This window comes from Salvelinus fontinalis, chromosome 20, assembly GCF_029448725.1.
Source record: "Salvelinus fontinalis isolate EN_2023a chromosome 20, ASM2944872v1, whole genome shotgun sequence".
Taxonomy (NCBI): Eukaryota; Metazoa; Chordata; class Actinopteri; order Salmoniformes; family Salmonidae; genus Salvelinus; species Salvelinus fontinalis.
The window spans coordinates 21,044,794-21,059,620 of record NC_074684.1 but is presented as its reverse complement, the minus strand read 5'-3'; the positions used below and the strand labels follow the sequence as shown (position 1 = coordinate 21,059,620).

The following is a 14,827-nucleotide window of genomic DNA, read 5'->3' as shown; positions in this document are numbered from 1 at the left end:
AGGAAGCAACACTTATTGACAATAAATTTCACATGCTGTTGTGCAAATGGAATAGACAAAAGGTGGAAATTATAGGCAATTAGCAAGACACCCCCCAAAACAGGAGTGATTCTGCAGGTGGTGACCACAGACCACTTCTCAGTTCCTATGCTTCCTGGCTGATGTTTTGGTCACTTTTGAATGCTGGCGGTGCTCTCACTCTAGTGGTAGCATGAGACGGAGTCTACAACCCACACAAGTGGCTCAGGTAGTGCAGTTCATCCAGGATGGCACATCAATGCGAACTGTGGCAAAAAGGTTTGCTGTGTCTGTCAGCGTATGGTCCAGAGCATGCAGGCGCTACCAGGAGACAGGCCAGTACATCAGGAGACGTGGAGGAGGCCGTAGGAGGGCAACAACCCAGCAGCAGGACCGGTACCTCCGCCTTAGTGCAAGGAGGTGCACTGCCAGAGCCCTGCAAAATGACCTCCAGCACGCCACAAATGTGCATGTGTCAGCATATGGTCTCACAAGGGGTCTGAGGATCTCATCTCGGTACCTAATGGCAGTCAGGCTACCTCTGGCGAGCACATGGAGGGCTGTGCGGCCCCACAAAGAAATGCCACCCCACACCATGATTGACCCATCGCCAAACCGGTCATGCTGGAGGATGTTGCAGGCAGCAGAACGTTCTCCACGGCGTCTCCAGACTCTGTCACGTCTGTCACATGTGCTCATGTGCTCAGTGTGAACCTGCTTTCATCTGTGAAGAGCACAGGGCGCCAGTGGCGAATTTTCCAATCTTGGTGTTCTCTGGCAAATGCGAAACGTCCTGCACGGTGTTGGGCTGTAAGCACAACCCCCACCTGTGGACGTCGGGCCCTCATACCACCCTCATGGAGTCTGTTTCTGACCGTTTGAGCAGACACATGCACATTTGTGGCCTGCTGGAGGTCATTTTGCAGGGCTCTGGCAGTGCACCTCCTTGCACTAAGGCGGAGGTAGCGGTCCTGCTGCTGGGTTGTTGCCCTCCTACGGCCTCCTCCACGTCTCCTGATGTACTGGCCTGTCTCCTGGTAGCGCCTGCATGCTCTGGACACTACGCTGACAGACACAGCAAACCTTTTTGCCACAGTTCGCATTGATGTGTCATCCTGGATGAACTGCACTACCTGAGCCACTTGTGTGGGTTGTAGACTCCGTCTCATGCTACCACTTGAGTGAGAGCACCGCCAGCATTCAAAAGTGACCAAAACATCAGCCAGGAAGCATAGGAACTGAGAAGTGGTCTGTGGTCACCACCTGCAGAATCACTCCTGTTTTGGGGGGTGTCTTGCTAATTGCCTATAATTTCCACCTTTTGTCTATTCCATTTGCACAATAGCATGTGAAATGTATTGTCAATCAGTGTTGCTTCCTAAGTGGACAGTTTGATTTCACAGAAGTGTGATTGACTTGGAGTTACATTGTGTTGTTTAAGTGTTCCCTTTATTTTTTTGAGCAGTGTATATTGCTCACCATGTGTTTGGTGCAGAAGGACAAGAGAGAGCTATGATAAAATTAATTTTGATCAGTCATATAAATTTAAGTTCTGAAAATGAATTGGCTCCTTATTTCAAAAGAAGATGGAGAACAAGCTATGAAGGGAAAATACTGGGGGTTTTGGTGCAGGTACACAAACTAGTGCAAAAATAATATTGCAATATTGTCAAAACGATGCGCTATATCGTAAAAGATTATATGCCGATATGCAACTATCAATTTTTTTCCTCCATCACTATCTATCAATTTTCTATCAACAGAACTGGCTGAGTACATCACTAGAATAGATTAAAATACGGTTCTATGAAGCAGCGTAATCCCCTGGCCCTGCCTAACTCCACAGCACCCCTGTTCCCCCATTTGACCTCCAACCCACCTCCATCCTCTCCCCCTACCCCCCGCTGAGTCACTGCCTGCTGTGTGCATAGGTGCTAGTTCTCATCAAACAAGGATTACAGGAAATAACAATAGGCCTAAACCCTGTTAATTGTCACATAATCACGTGGCAAACTCCCTTTACCTTTGAACTTTGCTTTTCTCATAATCTGGTCTCTTGGCTGTGAAATGATGTCATGGGTTCATGCTCCATCCAGGAACTGAGGTTGAGTTTTTTTTGGTTCTCTTGACATTCTGTGTCCTTTATTTTCCCCTAGAGCTGAGTTTTATGTTGACATGTTGTCTTCTTCCTTTGTTCCCGTGTCATAGCCCTGAAGCTGGGCCCGGAGGCGTTCAGGTTTGACGGAGGCGTGGAGGCCATCGCCACGCGGCAGAACGAGAAGTACTTCATCCTGAGGCCAGAGGTCATCGAGACCTACATGTACATGTGGAGGTTCACCCACGACCCTAAGTACAGGGAGTGGGGCTGGGAGGCCGTGCAGGTGAGAACTACAGTAGGGTTGGGCAGTATCCAGATTTTCATATCGTCATACCGTCCTTCTCTCACCTCGGGATTTACTGTATTACCGACTTAGTACACAAGTGGTCGCCAAAAAAAGCCTGTTGGCCGTCTATTACCAAAATGCTAACAAAATTTGCACAGGTAATAGTGAATTTGCATAGCGGCTTCTAGCTAAATATGCAAACGAAAATAAACGAATTGCAAAGATATTCAATCCAGATCATAAAGTTATACACTACCGTTTAAAAGTTTGGGGTCACTTAGAAATGTCCTTGTTTTTGAAAGAAAATCACTTTTTTTGTCCATTAAAATAACATCAAATTGATCAGAAATACAGTGTAGACATTGTTAATGTTGTAAATGACTATTGTACCTGGAAACGGCAGCTTTTTTTATGGAATATCTACATAGGTGTACGTAGGCCCATTATCAGCAATCGTCACTCCTGTGTTCCAATGGCACGTTGTGTTAGCTAATCCAAGTTTATCATTTTAAAAGGCTAATTGATAATTAGAAAACCCTTTTGCAATTATGTTAGCACAGCTGAAAACTGTTGTTCTGATTACAGAAGCAATAAAACTGGCCTTCTGTAGACTAGTTGAGTATCTGGAGCATCAGCATTTGTGGGTTTGATTACAGGCTCAAAATGGCCAGAAACAAAGGACTTTCTTCTGAAACTCGTCAGTCTATTCTTGATCTGAGAAATGAAGGCTATTCCATGCGAGAAATTGCCAAGGACTGAAAATCTCGTACAACGCTGTGTACTACTCCCTTCAGAGAACAGCGCAAAATGTCTCTAACCAGAGTAAAAAGAGGAGTGGGAGGCCCCGGTGCACAACTGAGCAAGAGGACAAGTACATTAGAGTGTCTAGTTTGAGAAGCAGACACCTCACAAGTCCTCAACTGGCAGCTTCATTAAATAGTAGCCCCAAACACCAGTCTCAACATCAACAGTGAAGAGGCGACTCCGGGATGCTGGCCTTCTAGGCAGAGTTGCAAAGAAAAAGCCATATCTCAGACTGGCCAATAAAAATAAAATATCAAGATGGGCAAAAGAACAGACACTGGACAGAGGAACTCATCCAAAAGGCTTTGACTTCTCAAACATGTCAGAAAGCTAAGACAATATGACGCCCCATCGTCTTATTAATTGAGGCACTTACTTAGATAGCAAGTTAAACTAGGCTTTGTGTTTACACACAAAACAATATAAAACGTATAAGAAATATTTTGCTGCGTTTTGTAAACACAGATCTAAAAGGCTTCTTGTCATTTCTGTTCCGTTTCAGACTCATTTTGTGCTTCAGTTGCACTTCTGAACTCGGATAAGAATTCACGAACGGGCGTTTTATCAGCAGACAGCATTCCCACTGATGTGGAGCTTCTTTTCTCCACTACTTCTCTCAGTGTAGCCAGACTATTTTTCTTTGTTAAAATGCAAGATTAACTTAAGCAAACCATTAGGAAATGTAGCTGGCTACATTCTTTCTGGCCTGAACAGTTGAAATACGATGTCCATGCATCGTTTTTTCTAAAATGACCTTGCTTTTTCATTGTAAGCTTATTTTCTTGTGTTTCTGCCAGGCAAATAGTGTGGCGCTTCTATTGTCATCTGATGAAAATGAAGTTATTTTATATCGAATGTGTTGCTCTAATGTATTTCCTGTGAAGGGAAACTATAGTTGCACGTCCTTGATCACTCTATTGAAGCAAAAAAACACTGTGGACTTTCAATTTAAAACAATACACAGCTGGACTCACCTGCCCCCGCTTTCTCCCGTTGTGCTATTTACAAACAAACACGTGACTGACTCAACTGTTCTGGGGAACTACGTAATAACGCCATCTGCTTTATCTCCTAACGCATTGCACGAGTTGACTGCAGTTATTTCAAATGTATTGAAAATTGTCCGGTATTAAAAAATCATCCCGTGGCTATTTACAAATACCCCGATACACGGTATACCACCCAAGCCTAAACTACAGTACCCATCATTCATCATAACTATCCCACCACAGTCCTTCCTGTCATGTTTGTGTCACTCTGTCCCTTCTTAACCTCCACTGAGAAGAGACTTCCCCTGAAATCACAGTGAAAAGGCCTCTGCATTCCAATAGACCCCTCTTCACTGTGATCTGTAGACTCATTCAGGTCTACGCATGGCTAGTTCTGAGTGCAGGAGTCTCCAAAACCTCTGAGACTCTTTCTTTCTCTCTCTCTATCTCTCGTGCTCTCTTTTGCTCTCCCTCTCTCTCTCTCGCTCTCTCCCGTCTGCTGTATCATTGCCATGCTGCAACAGAACAGAACAGTGGCAATGTTGATTGCCCAGATCCCAGAGCTGTGTAATTGTATCCACTAATGACATGAGATTACTTATGATGGGCCTTGTGTTAGCCATAAATCAGCCTGCCTCTCTACCTGCCTGCAGATATTGTACCTCCACCTTGTTCAGCCAGACTGGATGTGTGAACGCTGCAGCCCCAGCCCCTTCCTCATCAGCCCTGTTTTCTCCCTGAGTCATTGTGCCTAAGGCAGCCTCCCCTCCTCTCCTCTCCCCCCCCACCCCCAGGCAGAGCAGCCACACTGAATTGAAATATGCCTACTCAGCAACTAGCTAGCACCGTGCATACATCTCCAACACACTGACATAAGAACAGAGTCAGCTCAACACTTCTCCCTCCGCTCTCACGTTCTTGTCCCCCGTCTACTGTCTGTTCTCTCTGTGTCTCTCAGGCTCTGGAGAAGCACTGTCGTGTGGAGGGGGGCTACAGTGGAGTGCGGGACGTCTACGCCTCCAGCCCCAACCATGATGACGTCCAGCAGAGCTTCTACCTGGCCGAGACACTCAAGTAAGACCCTCTACTCACACACTGTCATTCTGCCAAGAGGCATCTGGATATCGAGCATTACAACTTTCACCTTGCCTTTACATTTGAGTCATTTAGCAGATTCTCTTATCCAGAGTGACTTACAGTTGGTGCATTCATCTTAAGATGGCTGGATGGAACAACCACATATCACAGCGGTACTGGAGTGCCAAGTCTAGGTCCAAGAGGCTTCTTAACAGCTTCTATCCCCAAACCATAAGACTCCTGAACAGCTAATCAAATGGCTACCAGGACTATTTGCAGCGTCTCCCCCCCAACCCACATTTTTTAGCTGCTGCTACTCTGTTTATTATCTATGCATAGTCACTACCTCTACCTACATGTACATATTACCTCAATTACCTCAACTAACCTGTACCCCCGCACATTGACTCTGTACCGGTACCCCCTGTATATAGCCTCCACATTGACTCTGTACCGGTACCCCCTGTATATAGCCTCCACATTGACTCTGTACCGGTACCCCCTGTATATAGCCTCCACATTGACTCTGTACCGGTACCCCCTGTATATAGCCTTCACATTGACTCTGTACTGGTACCCCCTGTATATAGCCTCCACATTGACTCTGTACCGGTACCCCCTGTATATAGCCTCCACATTGACTCTGTACCGGTACCCCCTGTATATAGCCTCCACATTGACTCTGTACCGGTACCCCCTGTATATAGCCTCCACATTGACTCTGTATCGGTACCCCCCTGTATATAGCCTCCACATTGACTCTGTACCGGTACCCCCTGTATATAGCCTCCACATTGACTCTGTACCGGTACCCCCTGTATATAGCCTCCACATTGACTCTGTACCGGTACCCCCTGTATATAGCCTCCACATTGACTCTGTACCGGTACCCCCTGTATATAGCCTCCACATTGACTCTGTACCGGTACCCCCTGTATATAGCCTCCACATTGACTCTGTACCGGTACCCCCTGTATATAGCCTCCACATTGACTCTGTACCGGTACCCCTGTATATAGACTCCACATTGACTCTGTACCGGTACCCCTGTATATAGCCTCCACATTGACTCTGTACCGTAACACCCTGTATATAGCCTCCACATTGACTCTGTACCGGTACCCCCTGTATATAGCCTCCACATTGACTCTGTACCGGTGCCCCCTGTATATAGCCTCCACATTGACTCTGTACCGTAACACCCTGTATATAGCCTCCACATTGACTCTGTACCGGTACCCCCTCTATATAGCCTCCACATTGACTCTGTACTGGTACCCCCTGTATATAGCCTCCACATTGACTCTGTACCGGTACCCCCTGTATATAGCCTCCACATTGACTCTGTACCGGTACCCCCTGTATATAGCCTCCACATTGACTCTGTACCGGTACCCCCTGTATATAGCCTCCACATTGACTCTGTACCGGTACCCCCTGTATATAGCCTCCACATTGACTCTGTACCGGTACCCCCTGTATATAGCCTACACATTGACTCTGTACCGGTACCCCCTGTATATAGCCTACACATTGACTCTGTACCGGTACCCCCTGTATATAGCCTACACATTGACTCTGTACTGGTACCCCCTGTATATAGCCTCCACATTGACTCTGTACCGGTACCCCCTGTATATAGCCTCCACATTGACTCTGTACTGGTACCCCCTGTATATAGCCTCCACATTGACTCTGTACTGGTACCCCCTGTATATAGCCTCCACATTGACTCTGTACCGGTACCCCCTGTATATAGCCTCCACATTGACTCTGTACCGGTACCCCCTGTATATAGCCTCCACATTGACTCTGTACCAGTAACCTCTGTATATAGCCTCCACATTGACTCTGTACCAGTAACCCCTGTATATAGCCTCCACATTGACTCTGTACCAGTAACCCCTGTATATAGCCTCCACATTGACTCTGTACCAGTAACCCCTGTATATAGCCTCCACATTGACTCTGTACCAGTAACCCCTGTATATAGCCTCCACATTGACTCTGTACCAGTAACCTCTGTATATAGCCTCCACATTGACTCTGTACCGGTAACCTCTGTATATAGCCTCGTTACTGTTATTTTACTGCAGCTCTTTAATTATTTGTTATTTTTCTATTTTCTTTTTTCTTTCTTTTCTACTTCAGTTTATTTTAGTAAATACTTTCATGAAGTATTTTTCTAAAACTGCATTGTTGTTTAAGGGCTTGTAAATAAGAATTTCACTGTAAGGTCTACACCTGTTGTATTTGGCACATGTGACAAATGAACTTTGATTTGATTTGAAGTAAGTACAGTTTTCCTCAATAAAGTAGTTATCAGCATAGTCCGAGCTAGTAAGAGGGCGAAAAAAGTCAAGTGCGATTGTTAGTCCATTAGATAAAAATATAAATGTGATAAAAATACATCAGGTTTGTTGGCATGATTTTGTGATCCAACATCCTCCCCCAGAACCTAGCCCTGAATAACTACAGTATTCCATTTTCTTAAATATAATGGGACAGGTGGGGTCATGAATATTCCTCCCAGACAGTTATCTTCATCTTATCGTGTGTGGATGAGTTTGACACCCATAGATGTTTCATGACATCTATGATCTGCTCTAGAATTTCATCACAGACGTCTCTTTATGTTCTATTCCTGACATTCAGTTTGTTTGAACACTTCAAAACAGATCAGAAGTAGAATAATGTCCTTCCCCCACTGAGTACTCCACCTCTGTCTGTGCTGTGCCTGCGGGCCTCTGAGGAGAAACTACTGACGTCCTGTGTGTATTGTATTGTCACGGCCGGCTCAGACAGACACACAGACAGACAGGCAGGCAGTGTGCTGTGGACTACAGGGACCTCAGCAGTCTTCTCAGAGATAGCAGCAGTCACACACAGAGATAGATAAGAGGAGGCGGCAGGCAGGCAGACAGAGCGCTTTTACTGAGCCCTTTATACCCCCCCCCCCTCTCTCTCTCTCTCTTTCAATTCAATTTCTCTGTCTGTCTGTCTGTCTGTCTGTCTGTTTGTCTCTCTCTCTCTCTCTCTCTCTCTTTTAATTCAATTTCTCTCTGTCTGTCTCTCTCTCTCTCAATTCAATTCAATTTCTCTCTGAAACTGTCTCCTCTCCACTTTCACCATTGATAAGAGCACAATGCCTGAGGAGTAGATGGACTGTAGAATGGTGTATAGATGGCTCTCTGTCTTTTTTACAGTCTAATCCTGGTCTGAGAGAGCATCAACCCCCCACTCTATGGTTTCTGTACAGTGTCATTGGTGTTGTTTTGTTTCTATTGAGGATCAGTGGTGTTTTGTTTCTATTGAGGGTCAGTGGTGGTGTTTTGCTCCCCTCTTGTTGGAGCCTTGTCACAGCACTCTGGTGTGAGCTTATAGAGAGGTCATGGGCTCTGTGTCCTTCCTCTTCTTTGTGTCCCCGCTCTGCTCTGTGTCCCTCCCCGTCTTGGCTCTGCTCTGTGTCCCTCCCCTGCTTCGCTCTGCTCTGTGTCCCTCCCCTGCTTGGCTCTGCTCTGTGTCCCTCCCCTGCTTGGCTCTGCTCTGTGTCCCTCCCCTGCTTGGCTCTGCTCTGTGTCCCTCCCCTGCTTGGCTCTGCTCTGTGTCCCTCCCCTGCTTGGCTCTGCTCTGTGTCCCTCCCCGTCTTGGCTCTGCTCTGTGTCCCTCCCCTGCTTGGCTCTGCTCTGTGTCCCTCCCCGTCTTGGCTCTGCTCTGTGTCCCTCCCCGTCTTGGCTCTGCTCTGTGTCCCTCCCCGTCTTGGCTCTGCTCTGTGTCCCTCCCCTGCTTGGCTCTGCTCTGCCCCGAGGCTAGGTACGGTAGCCACAGCCACGTCACCATGACTCAGTGAGATAACAACAAGCTGCATGCAGGAGAGAGGGAGAGAAATAAAGGGAAGGAGAGGTAGGAAGATGAAGAGAGAGATGGAAAGGGGGGACCCGGGGAGAGAGGAAAAGAAGATGGGTTCAAGGTTGCGCTAGAGTGAGGGAGGGAGACTTGCTGAACAGAAAAGTTAAATATGTTTTCAACCTCCTGTGCATTTAATAACTGTGCAGCACTTTGATGTTGGTGTTTATTTTCCTTTTGTGGTCAAACCCCTGGGCTAATCTGCCTCTCTGACTGATGCTGCTATGAAACGCCGTGTGAGTCCCACCGCTTAATAGAACCGTTCAAACGTCTGTAGTATTTAATGGTGGTGGAAAGTGATGCAATTTGGCGAATAGGGTCTCCAGATCCCAGGCCTCCCCAAATGCCTTGTTTACTGATGCAAAATCCATCTATTAGGCACCGGCTCTCCCTCACTCCCTACTTTCTTCCACTACCTTTTTTCTGCCTCTCTTTCCCTCTCTCACCCTCTCTCTTCCTGTCTCCCCTCTCCTTTCTCCTCTCTCTCCTCCTTCTCTCCATTTCTTTCTGCCTCATAGCCAGGCTCCTCCTCCTTCCTCTCAGAGTGAGGTCACATTAGCAATGATGACTCTGAAAACAGTGTATATCTGTCTGTTTGCTTTGCTGTCTCCTCCCGTTCCTTCCCAGGGTGGTGGACTGTGCTGTGGGCTTGTTGCTGCCATGATCTACTGAATTAACAAGTTCCCCCAGATCAAAAGCTAAGCACTTGTCAACATGAAGAGGCCCAAAAGCCCTCCCGATGTTCATTTTGTTCCCAGTATTAGGACACGGGATACTGTTAAAGAGGGATGCTATGCTATGACTTAATGAGTTATTTTTGTTTTATTCATCATTCCTAGTGTAGTGCAATAGGGCTTTGCGTTTTGAGTAATCACTTGAGTTCTGAGAACACTGGGGGCTCACTGACTGTGATGGACTCAATGTTCCTCCCCCTAGCTGTTTCTTGATCTGGTAGGTCGGGTCTGGTTTAACTGTTGGAAGGAGTGCCTGGACTCTCTCCCACCCACGGCCGTTAATCATCCCCCTCTGTAACATCTGGAGTCACCACCTCTCCTTTCTCTCTCGCTCTGTCTCATTCTCCATCTTTATTTATTTTTATTTATCCTTTATTTAACTAGGCAAGTCAGTTAAGAACAAATTCTTATTTACAATGACGGTCTACCAAAAGGCAAAAGGCCTCCTGCCGGGACGGGGGCTGGGATGAAAAAAATAAATATAGGACAAAACACACATCACGACAAGAGAGACACCACAACACTACATAAAGAGAGACCTAAAACAACAACATAGCATGGTAGCAACGCATGACAACACAGCATGGTAGCAACACAACATGGCAGCACCACAACATGGCAGCAGCACAAAACATGGTACAAACATCATTGGGCATAGACAACAGCACGAAGGCAAGAAGGTAGAAACAACAATACATCACGGGAAGCAGCCACAACTGTCATGAGTGTCCATGATTGAGTCTTTGAATCTCTCTGAACATGGAGTGGTGTCCGCAAGGTCACCGTGGGGACTCTGGGTGGGAATGGCGTAATCCGGTTCCAACGAGTGTCACCTCTGTACCTGATTAAGGACGTGTAAGGTATAGATCCACCTCCACTCGTCCCCCAACCGTTGGTTCTGGAATCAACTTTTGATTTGCGACCGGTTCACTCGCAAAAACTTAATGCCGAGCGCAATAGCTTTTGGCATGCGGTGACCAAGCTGCTGTTTTCTGCCAAAGGAAACAGAAATTGTTTAGTCTTTTGTCATTTTTATTTATTCATTAATTTGCATTGTTGGCTTGGCTCTCCCCAAGCTTGGCAGGGAAATATTGGCATGGGAGGCCTCCTGAACTGGTTGTTCCCTGAGTTGGTTTTGGGACGTGTCTTAGTGAGACCACCCTCGGCCCACCGCCGTCTCTGACACTCTCAGACGTCTAGTAGATGTTGTTAATGATTGCATCAGTTAGAACTCAACTAGGACTTGAGGTTGTTGGTTTAAATAAGTGGTGTTTTGTTGATCACATATTAGTGTTTGAGCTAAGTTGAGTCTCTCCCTCTCTCTCTCTCAGATACCTGTACCTGCTCTTCTCTGATGATGACCATCTTCCCTTGGAGCACTGGGTGTTCAACACCGAGGCCCACCCCCTCCCTGTCATTAAGAAGGAGATGACAGACACAGACAAGCCCAGCCAGCAGGAGTAGAGTGGTCCTCCTGGATCACCCCCTGACCTGACCCCTCCCACCACCAAACTCCTCTACCCCCTCCCTTTCTGAGCAGTGGACGGAACTGTCTCTTACTCCTCCCCCACCATGGGTGGAGCTCACCCAGGCAGGCCGCTTCCCTGGCAGACTGGACTCTCCTGTTTTGGAGTCCCTGACCAGACCAGATGGAACCGGACCGGCTGCCTGCCTCTCTAGAGGCAGACTGCCCCCTACTGGGGACTGGGAGGAACCACCTCATCCAAGAGTTCTCCTCTTGTCATCTTGTAAAGCTAGTCTGCATGCTCCCCTCCCTCCCAGTGCTGTAAATCTACACTCCTCTGTGAGGAGAACAGGACACTCTGCGCTGTAACATTTGCCGTCACTCCAAAAAAAAGCCATACTGATTTGAAGACAGCTTTGTCATTTATTTTCTTTCGTTCTTTCCACCATATGGGGTATGTGTTTGTGGGTGTGACTGACAATAGATCAATGTCAATCAACATATCACATTTGTGTCGTTCTTATCGTAAGTATGATTTTAGTCACACTTTAACAATGGACCATTTAGGTGGATTTCTGTTAAAGACCCAGAGCTTGGTTCTCACCTGCTTGATAGTCAAATCTTAACTAGTGCCTTTCAGTCTAATATGGTCTATCAAATAAGCAGTTCGGGCAAATGGCAAGGTTTTTAATTTAAACCGGTAGGTAGGTACCACATTGTTCAGATGGCATTGTTGATTGAGTGCTTAGTCACCTCCTCTACCACACTGACATCTAGTGTTGAACACCAGTAATACACCAGTCCAGTCAGATGAGTGTAGCAGGTCCACATACAGTATTAAAGGAGATGAAGTACCTTGATGGGAAAAGACCTGCACTGAGAACAACCTCTGTTTAAAGAAGTAGAAATGTTGACCATCTATCTGTTCCCTTCCTCCTGAAGTATGGAACGTGTGGACAGTAGAGTTCATTCCTTCTACCAACATGTCATCAATTCATTCAGCCTAGTCTGTTTGTCAGAACTTTGTTTCCCAACCCCACCCCCATCATCATGTTCTTTTGTTTTTTAATTGACAAAGTTGACATGTGCTTTGTTTGTTTCTTTGTTTCTTTATTACAGGTGGTAGAGACATTAATCCATGTGATGTAAAATAGTTCCTTTGCTGTTAATTTATTCCATAGTACATAGGAAGGAAGGTTTGGATCAGGCACCTAGGTGGCACTGTGGAGAGAATGGGCCCTGTGTTGTTGTTTAGGTGGATTATTTGGGAGATGGGAGGGAGACAGTGTGGGGGAGACAGTGTGGAATCAGACCAAGAATTTGGTAGTCAATCATATGTAACGAATGCATCGTATGAATGTACCATCAAATGTGAACTGAAGATTATTTGACCTTTTGTTGTTCTCAATTTGTTTGTTGAGATTTTCTTTTTGTTCCTTTCTTCTGGACAGCACAAAATGCTGAAACAATGTGTTGTGGTACCCAGAGCAATCTATTTAAAGAGGTGGAACATTGAGGTTCCTGCATTATGAGGCATTTACATGACACCTCAACATTCTATGGCAGCCATGTTAGTTCCCCATTAATGTTACATAGGGAATATTTAAATAATGATATGTAACGGAATGTCTAGAATAAGAAATATTCCAAATTCGTACAGTTTGCCCAACTCTCTAAAATATATGGCTCTGGTGGTACCGATCAGAGGAAGCTGTTACTCACATATGAACATACATATATACATGCTGTATAAAGACAAGATGATAAATACATCGAAGTGGTCACACTGTACATGCATATCGTATTCAGAAGTTCACACTCCAACACACTTATGAACATGGAAATTTATGGACACTCAGAAATGGATGTTCAGGTGACCACAGGACCCATCAAACCGCTCTGTTGTCTCATCATAAAGGCAAAGTTAAAGGGGAGGGGATTTGTATGAAACAATGTCTTGTGGTCCTGTTCTTCTGTAGTGCACATCTTTCACAGTCAGGGGGCACTGATGTCCACATACAGTACATCTTTCACAGTCAGGGGGCACTGATGTCCACATACAGTACATCTTTCACAGTCAGGGGGCACTGATGTCCACATACAGTACATCTTTCACAGTCAGGGGTCACTGATGTCCACATACAGTACATCTTTCACAGTCAGGGGGCACTGATGTCCACATACAGTACATCTTTCACAGTCAGGGGGCACTGATGTCCACATACAGTACATCTTTCACAGTCAGGGGGCACTGATGTCCACATACAGTACATCTTTCACAGTCAGGGGGCACTGATGTCCACATACAGTACATCTTATTTGGAAATAAACGGGGTAGGATCAAGAGGTCTTGAAGAAGGGCCGTCATCATGGTTGAAGTCATTTTCTTACATTAGAGGATTGACCAGACAAGAGGTTTGAGATGCTGATATCTGCCCACTACTGGAGCCAAACTCTGCTTTCTATAGCATTCTTTAAGACATAATAATAATACCTGTTTATCTTACTGACGGAAGCAATGTTAATGAGGGAAACTGTGATATCTATGTAGGCTTACATCCCTACCACCTAGTTCAGTTCGGTAGCCATTCCGGTTCCAGGGAAGAGCGTCACTATACACTGTGATACACTGTAGATATGAAATTGCTGCATTCACCATCTCTGCACTGTCTGAGAGCCTAAGTGTTCTCCTGACTGTTGCAGCTTTAGGGAGCAGCAGAGATTACTCGTAGTGATACTGAGAAACTTCAAGTCGCTGTAAAATGCTAACACATGACATATGAACCATTTCCTTTCATCTTCGTTTCAGATATGCAGACTAGAAGACGTGCTGTTCATTTCAAAGTGACTTTGTGGTTGAATATTGTGTTGATGATCTCTCACATTACAATGCCTTTTATTTGTGAATATTGTTCATGGTTTTGTGAAACAACCTCAAAAATGTAAACGGTACAATAATGCTGATAATCATTCCATTGCACATAGTTTATTTTGGTTTATATGCAAGTTTAATTTTGTGAGGAGTTCTGTTCTGTTTTTTTTTTGTGTGGTTTGTTATTGAAATGTAAATATTCCATTCTGGCAAATATGCCATTCTACATTTATATAAATCTTATGAGCTTAAATGATATTAATGAGCAGCAAAATGTTTCATAAACTATATTTGTTACAATTCTATTGTGAATAAAACAATCTTTAATATCAAGCATTTTTGGTGTTTTCATTCTGAAATGACCTCTTGACATCAATTATATTAGTGCTCCATGACCAGGTCAAATGTGTCTGATGATCAATATGTGATTACCAGAGGCTGTTCAGGACTGTCTCACTCTCACACACTCAGAATTCCTTGAAAACCTTAGATTTGACTGCTGACCTGGCTTCATTTTCTATCTGTCATTTTGTAATGATTGGGATCCAAACCACTTCTAAGTGAAACTGTGTGTATAG

The 14,827-nt window shown here is 45.3% G+C and overlaps 1 protein-coding gene across 1 annotated transcript in view; it reads left to right on the top strand.

Annotated features, from left to right (window-relative positions):
* LOC129817502 (mannosyl-oligosaccharide 1,2-alpha-mannosidase IA-like) overlaps positions 1 to 14,582 on the top strand; it is a 182,150-nt gene extending 167,568 nt beyond the window's left edge. The window contains exons 10-12 of the mRNA XM_055872812.1: positions 2,227 to 2,399; positions 5,154 to 5,269; positions 11,244 to 14,582. Of these exons, the coding sequence (XP_055728787.1) occupies positions 2,227 to 2,399; positions 5,154 to 5,269; positions 11,244 to 11,376 (422 nt within the window). The 3' untranslated portion in view covers positions 11,377 to 14,582. The remainder of the gene's footprint in view (positions 1 to 2,226; positions 2,400 to 5,153; positions 5,270 to 11,243) is intronic.
* The last annotated feature ends 245 nt before the right edge of the window (positions 14,583 to 14,827 follow it).